Below are 8,339 nucleotides of genomic sequence, written 5' to 3'. Positions count from 1 at the left end.
AAAGTTTTAAAAGAAGAGTATTGTTATTGTGTTGTTGTTTTCTATACAATGTAAAGATGTACATAAACTCATCAACACTTTTTTTTTGTTTTTGATTAAACCTAAACATAATTAATTAGAGATTTCATACTTTTTGACAGTTGTAATTAATTCTGCATGTTTTTTATATATCTTATATTTTTCATTATTAACTTTTTGTAATTTTATCGTTTATGTTTTCCAGAAAAACTAATTGTAATATGTATTAAAAAATTACCTAAGTAATATTAAGTTAAATATTTAGAAATAAGAACTTTATAGAACTAAAAGTAAAACAGTTGAGTACTATACAAATTTACCTTTTTTATATTTTTAGCTTATGCCGTTAGTTAATTAACTAATTGTTAAGAAAAATATTTAATCAGGATGTTTATATTAACCATATAAGTTAACTTGATAATCATATAATATATGTTTTCTAATAGTTTTAATTTTATCTTAAAAAAAATTCAAAACTTCTTTACAAAAAATCAGAATAATGTTTCATTTAAAATAAATGCTCTGATTTTTGTTATTTCCCCAATCAAAAACAACCCTAACTTTATTTGTGACATTTGTAATCAACCAAGTAAACAATAAGAGTCTTCATAAAATTTTTATAGCCTTAGTTCCTTAGTTCTACTTAAAAAAGTTAATAAATAATAATTTAATTAGCTATATTTTTCTGAATAACCTAAAGTTTTACAATAAGAGTTCTGAACATACCGAACTTCACGATCTTATGTACGAAAAACTATAATAAACTATATTTTTTGTAGCGTATAACAAGTTTTTATTTTTTCTGATATTAAATCATACTTATACTAATATTTATTACTGCAGAATAGTTTTAACCGCTTAGTTTTAAAATTTTAAATATTTACTTTTGTTCAAAGTGTTCATATATAGTTAAATTTATTAGTTCTGAAACCAAAACTAGTTATAGTGTAGTTAAATGGATATTACCGTTAAGCGTCTACTGTACAATATTGTTTAAAATTTTGTAAAATTGGCAAACTAATTTTTGTATCGACAGTTAGAAAATATTTCTACTTATTTTACTGAACAGCTGCATTTTATTTCGTGACTTTCTTAACTTGAGAGAGAAATATACCTAAAAGAAAAAAAAAATGTTTGTTTGTTTTTTATATATTGGTGTGCAAAAGAATCATTTTTCTATAACTTCGCTTAAACTGCGTTTATTAACAGTTGAAGCTGAATATTTTTAAGTATTAAAAATTTAATTTTAATAATGTAATTTGATTTGCATATCAAAGAAATTACATACAAACGTAGTAAAATGCTAAAAAAATTTGTGTATATGTGTTTATAATGTGTTTATAAACCATTATAGTTTATTGCATTAACTATTCAGTGTTTATCCTAACACTTAGCTTTGTTTGTTTTGTTTTTAGCTACTTATTTATTATTGATATTCTAATTGCATAGAAAATTAATATAACAAAAGCTATTAAACTTTTCACTTTTTGTTAAGGAAATTTTAATACAAAAGTCTTAATGTTTGTTTTAAAAATAAATTAAACTTTTATACAAATTCGCACGTTCTTAGTTAATAATGTTTAAATTTATAACACTAGTATTTTACAAATCTGCTTGAACTTTTTAATTTTTTCGTGTAAATAATTGAATAAAATTAAAAAATATTTTATTGTTTATAAAGTTAAAGAAAATATAAGTTTAGCTCCTTAACAAAATTAAATTTGGCTCAACTAAAACACACATCACTAAAAATCTTTTAAAAATAAAGGCATTTTCGTTTTAAAAATAGTTTTACACATATGTAAGCTTCTGTATTTCAAAAGAAAAAAGCTTATAAGTGATCAGTTTTAAACAAATACTAGAAAACGTCAACCAAAGTTCCAACAAGATTTTTAAATCAGATTAAAGTTGTTATCTTCTGTGTTCTTAAAGGAAAAATTTCTTAAAGGTTATTTTTTGTATCTATCTTTAAGTTAATAAGTTTTGTTTTGCCACAAAAATAATTATTACATTTTTTTTAATAAACCCTACGTTTACTGATGTCGGGCACCTGTAAGTTTAATAAATAAAGTTGTGTGTATAAATATACTCCATTATGTTGTTTATAAAGTTTAAATACCGAATTTGTAGGATGTAATTAACATATTTGTTCGTTTTATTGTATTTTCCAAACAATTAAGGAGTTAAAGGTTCTAGGAAGTTATATATTATTATACCATTTACTAAAATGCTTGTAAGTTATTTTTGTAATCCTTTGAACAAATAAAACAAAAACAAGTTTAGAGAATAGTAAATGTATGACATGCAGTTTATACACTCAAACAATGTTCTAGAGCACAATTTATAATACTTTCATTTTTATCATCTGACATGGAAAAATTTAAAGAAAACTATCCAATGAAAAGACCGAAAAGTTTCAGGAAGGAACTCCTGAGCAGGATTCCGTCATTTGTTAGTAGAAGGCAGTCTCTACCCGATGGTTGCACTCACAATAAGGTTTGGTTGATTTTTAATACAATTTTTTAAATGTCTCTTGTCATTAAGAATCTGTCTCTATCCAATAGATTCTCTTTTGATAAGTTTCTTTTTTGTATAAATTTTAAATTGGTACAACATGTGAATCTTTTATTTTTCATCATAATCTATAAGTTCTTGTTTCCTGTAGCCTAACCATTTCATTGGAAGGTTTTATTTATTAGGTAATGTTTTATCATTTTATTGCAAATTAAAAAATTTTTTTTTAATAAAATTAACTTTTAATCAGTAAAAAAATTAACCTAAATACTTACATTTCATATACCACAAAAAAGTTTTTGTTTATTTTTTTAATAAAACCAACCTGCATGGTTCATTATAAAACTAATATAATTATTATATAAGTTTTAATTAACATTATTTATTACTAACAAACTACAGCAACAAATAGTGATTAGCATATCAAACGAGACAATTTTCAACAAAACTTTTAGCTCTAAAATAATAACTTTTCACAATTAAAAATACATTATCCACAACAGAAACTACACAAGAAAGGACCGACACAAGAATCAGATCACAACAAGCAGATCGAGAGAAGGATATCAACGTGTCCGAAGGTAGAGACTCAGGAGTACAGGGTGGTCTTGTTCGGAGATGGGGGAGTGGGCAAGAGCGCTCTCGTGTGGCGGTTTCTGAGAAACACTTTTAACGAGAAGTACACCAGAACGATAGAAGACACTTACACACATGTTTGTTTGAACGTAACATTTGAAACAATTACATCGTAGGATATCATATGTTTTATAAAAATAAATACCTAGTAAATTTGTAAACATAACAATTAAAGTTTTTTATTTAGTTTAGTATTTTGTATGAATTGATATTTTCTAAGAAATAGATGCAATTTAAATTGCTTTATATGTTATAACTTCGCAATCAGTATGTTAATATAAGATGTATAGTTTTAAAAAGTTTATAATACTTTTAAGCCGCATGAGTAATATTTATAATTTATGAATATAAAAAAAATAACGGGAATTGTACGAAAAAATAAAATAATTTCTTTATATGTTCTGCCCATAATAATGTTATCTTTTTACCAATACTCGAATCATTAATTTTTGCATTTAGTTATTTTTTCTGCACTGAAATGATAAAGCATGCATTGTTGGTACTTTCACAAATTTATGATTTAAAAATTAAAGTAAATTTCATAGCAATCAGTGATTTATAAAGGAGATAGTTTTTGATTACTTAATTTGTTTTTTTACAGAAAAAATGCAACTTTAAAAGGTTTTTTATTACCTTTTTAATAGTTTTATATAACAAGTATTTTGATAAAAATAAAAATCATTTGTCATTATTTCATTTCACAGATGAATAATTAATAAGTTTAATTTACAAGTTGTCAAAAATGTCACAAATCAAACTTTATACTTTTGTGTAACTGAATACTGTGAAAAGTCTGCTTCAAACTTTAATGCACTTTTGTTTTTTAATGCTGAAAAAGTTTTCTGAATAAGGTTTTTATAATTAAATTTCAAAACTTAATTCCCTATTGGGTGAGACCGCATAAACTTTATCGGCTATATTTTATTTGCTGTCAGCATTTGAAAAGTAAATTTTATTTTTTGTTCTATGATTTAATTTTTTGATTTATTTCTTTTATAATCTAATTCAATTCTGCTTTGCTTGGAAATTTCGAATTGGCGCATAAATAAATAAAAGTAATTATTATGGAACAATAAGTTAGAAAAAAGCAAACATGGTTTAATTTTACGCCAGAGATTCTAAAACTTCTTTTGCACTTTTAAAGACTTTTATATTTCATATTGTACAGTAAATAAATGTATGCCTTACATTATTTTTTATTTTATCTTTATCAATTATTGAAGTGACAGAAAAACAAATGTATAATAATAAGTAAATCATAAACTTTTATGTCGACGTAAGTTGTTTAACTTTTTTCAAACCTTAAAAAAATATTTCAACCTTACAACAAAAAATTCAAGTACTTTTTTTAATTGTTTTTTTAATACGTTTTTATGTTACTACGTTTTTAATAACTTACTATAATTTAAAAAAATATACGATTGACTTTTCTTTGAATAAAATTTTCTATAAGTTAAATAAAAAATCAGAAATAGAGTTATTACTTTAAACTACAAAATAAAAAAAAACTACACCCACATACAGTAACCTCTCGCTTATTTACGCACATTGTGTCCACAGAAATAATGCGTAAAGATATGAGAGATCGTTAAGATACGAGAGGTACCAAATATATTTACAATAATGGCTGATTTTTGATATTGCTTCTTGTTCAAAGAAGATAAAGGACTTCCCCACTTTTAACAATTTGTTTACTTTATTTATAAATATGAAAACAAAAGATAAAACTATACATATATTAAAAAGAAAAGAAATTATATTTATATAAAAAAAAATAATACTTGTAGAAAATTTTTACTTAATTCATAATAAGTAGATTTTATCTTTATTTATATGTGACTTATTTGTTACTTAACATTTACTTTCTATTCTACTCAGCAAATTCAATTTATAATTAAGCATTTGTTTACAATTAAGAAATGATGTGGTGTGTATAAAAATTTGCTTCTATAGCCTTTACAAAAAAATGCATTTGGTGCTATAATGGATTTCTTCTTTTGAACTAAAATATATAAGAAAAATATTTCTTTTATAGATGTTTATTTATATATAGAGCGAGAGTGCTGTATTATTTATTTGTGTTTTAAACTGTCATTATTTCATTATAATTTCATTATTTAACACAATCGTGTTTCTTTAATATTTTTATTTTCTATATTTTTAATCTGATATTGTTAACAAAGTTTCTGATATACTGAGGTATAACTAAATGTTTATCAATTAATCAAGAAACATAAGTTTACAAATTCTAAAGATATAGAGAGTTGAGTTAGCATTTAAAAACATACTTTATTAAACTAACAATAAACCTAATTTGTGCAATATTGAAAAAAAAAAACTTTTTTTGAATTTTTTAGAATTCTATAATGCGTAACTAAACGAGAGTGCGTAACGTCACGAGTGCGTAAAGATGCGAGAGGTTACTGTACTTAAATTTTTAAGTTAGCTTAACTTGAATTAAGCTTGAATTTTAAAAGAATGTTTTATCTTCACGAGTTGACTTCTTCAGTAATAAAAAAAATGTTTTTTTTTTATACTTGGAATGTTTTTTTGCCATGGTGGTTTTAATTCTTTAGTAACTAAAAATATACTTTGAAAAGTTAGTTTGCTAGTTTATTATTTTTCGTTTTCGGAAAAAAAAAGTTTTGTTCTTGCTAAACATGAATTAATTTCTTAGTACTAAAACAAATTAAAAAAAAAAAAAACAAAGAAGTTATATCTTCGCTGATACATGTATTTAACAAAATTTGATACTTTAATTATATTGAATATCTATATCAAACCGTTATGTGTTTTATCAATTTTTGTAGAGACGTATTGGTGTTTAAACTAAGTTAAACCAGATAAAATTTTAAATGTATTAGAAAATTAAGCTAGTTTTTGATATTATGATTAAACTATTTTTAAACAAATTTATCATAACTATACTGTATGTAAAAAAAAACGTTTTAAGAAGGGCATTAGAACAAAACTATTTCATAAATTGAATGTACAAGGATTTTTTGTACTATTTTAATAACTTATTTATAGTAGTACAAGTTTAAAAATTTTCTTAGTATTGTTATGACGTCATAATAATTCAACAAGGTGATCAGTTGTGGGAGAAACGTTTGCACACTCCTGATCAACGATACGAGCGGTACGCACGATTTTCCCGCAATGAGGAGTTTGTCGATCAGCAGGGGCAACGCGTTCTTATTGGTGTACTCGGTCGTCAGCAGAAAATCATTTGAAAAAATCAACTTCATTTACCAACAGGTTTGTATTTATTATCTTTAAAGTAAATACTGTTTTAAGTTTAATGTTTATGTTATAGTACTATGTACAAAACTCCAAAAAACTAGCACACAGTAATAATATTTTTGATAAAAGACTCGTACAAAGTATGCAATAAGTTCGTAGGTTATCTTAAAAGTATTTCGTGTTATATTTTGAATGGATACATTACTGTTTTATATAAAATTAATTTTTAAGCTTCCGAATACTTAAAAAAACGTATAAACATCCCCATAATAGATGTTGAAAGAGCGAGGACCACTGACCGACGTTCCCATCTACCTTGTTGGCAACAAAACGGACCTGGTCGATGGAGAACCTGATCTGAGGGAGGTAACATCAGAAGAGGGACAAGAAACTTCCGCGAGGTTTATAGAAACAGTTACAATTCAAATAGTTTAGTAACATAAATATTAAAACTCTGTGTAGATCAGGGTTTCCCATACTATTTTTTCAAAAGGCTGCCGCCTTTAAAAAAATAAAAAATCTATGACGGCCTCAAACATAATTTTTAAAAAAATAAAAAACTACCGTTATAAACTCCTAGAACCTTTTTTTTCTTTTTGCTCTTCATTATTAACTTCTTCTACTGTTATGGTCTCATGGTCCCCTGTGGCCACTTTACTAATCATGGCCCTCCCTTTGGCCAATTTGCTGCTCATTACCCCTTAAATTTCTGTGATAGCCCCCAAGGGAGCCACTTGGCCTAGTTTGAGAAACCCTAGTGTGGATAAAGATAAAAAAAAGTAAAATAAATATTGAAACATTTTATTAGTGCTTACATATTTTATAGTGCAATAATTTTCTTATTATTAAAAATAAGTTTATCAAACTAATATTTTTTTTTGAATTTTTTTAATTCCGTAAGATGGAGTTGCGGCTTCATCGAAACTTCCGCCAGGAACAACCACAACGTGGACCAGCTCTTCAGGAGGCTGCTTGCCATGGAAACGGCCAGGGCGCTGTCGCTAGAGGCGTCGGGAGCAGCCAAGCATGTCGGCACGTGCGCGGTTTCTTGAAGTAGGGGATTTTGTTTGTGGTGATGCGTTGTACAACATGTTCAGGATCTATTTAATTATAATTGGTTGTTTACTCAAACTAACAAAAACTTAATTAGTTATAGTTAACATAAAATATCGTAAGCTAATAAAAAGAAATCATATCTTATACAGTGTAAACTTATAAAAATTTTGTTTAGTGGCAGTTGTATTAAAAAATTTACTTTTCACTTTGTAGTTAAAAGTTACAAGTTGAAAACTAAGTTTTTACAGTCTTAGTTAACTTTATTTTTATAATTAGCCTTCATTGTCAAAAATTTTGAAAATTTGTTTGATATCACTTTGTTTTTGTTATTTGATTTAATAAAAGTGAAGTCATTAAGTATAAAATGTTATCGTTTTTTTGATTTAAAAAAAAGCTACTTTTTTAGAGTTTACGGAACGTTTTAAATACTTCTAATTATAGTTTGTTTAATACGAAGCTGGTGTCAATCATTTAACTAAAACCGTTGCCTTTACATGATGTTTTTTATTTAATGAAATTTTTCAATATGCGTTTGTTTTTCATTTTATACTTTAAGTTGCTGACACATGTTTAGTTAATTTAGAAATTTTAATTGTATCTATCAGTTTTAATCTTGTAGTTATTTTAAAATCTAATACTCGTTTCTAGGTAACAAAAAAATTAATAATAAATTTTATATGCGTGCTTATAATATTTTATTTTATTAAAAAGAGTTGAAAAATTGTGAAAAAATGGTTAAACAGTTTCGTGATGAAATAAAATTAATTAAACATTTTAAAGTTTCGAAGTTAAGTTTAGTATAACAACTTTTATTTTTTATCTTTATCTATAGTTATGTAAATTCAATTTCTTGGACTAACTAGCGTAGCTAA

The 8,339-nt window shown here is 25.2% G+C and overlaps 1 protein-coding gene across 1 annotated transcript; it reads left to right on the top strand.

Annotated features, from left to right (window-relative positions):
* Positions 1 to 2,378: 2,378 nt before the first annotated feature.
* On the top strand, positions 2,379 to 7,463 carry LOC145833062 (GTP-binding protein Di-Ras2-like). The gene is made up of 5 exons (XM_082940262.1): positions 2,379 to 2,514; positions 3,036 to 3,245; positions 6,256 to 6,426; positions 6,685 to 6,812; positions 7,313 to 7,463. The coding sequence occupies exons 1-5, from the start codon at positions 2,389 to 2,391 to the stop codon at positions 7,461 to 7,463; spliced, it is 786 nt and encodes a 261-aa protein (XP_082796388.1). The 5' UTR covers positions 2,379 to 2,388.
* The last annotated feature ends 876 nt before the right edge of the window (positions 7,464 to 8,339 follow it).

The sequence above is a fragment of the Thalia democratica genome, chromosome 4, assembly GCF_965202585.1.
Source record: "Thalia democratica chromosome 4, ktThaDemo2.hap1.1, whole genome shotgun sequence".
In the NCBI taxonomy this organism is placed as follows: domain Eukaryota; kingdom Metazoa; phylum Chordata; class Thaliacea; order Salpida; family Salpidae; genus Thalia; species Thalia democratica.
Note: the sequence above shows the minus strand (reverse complement) of the source record. Positions and strands in the feature narration are given on the sequence as shown.

Coding starts and splice junctions, on each gene's coding strand:
- LOC145833062 (XM_082940262.1), top strand. CDS start 2,389: ATGGAAAAATTTAAAGAAAACTATCCAATGAAAAGACCGAAAAGTTTC. Junction 6,427..6,684: donor TCAACTTCATTTACCAACAG/GTTTGTATTTAT, acceptor TCCCCATAATAG/ATGTTGAAAGAGCGAGGACC. Junction 6,813..7,312: donor GGACAAGAAACTTCCGCGAG/GTTTATAGAAAC, acceptor TAATTCCGTAAG/ATGGAGTTGCGGCTTCATCG.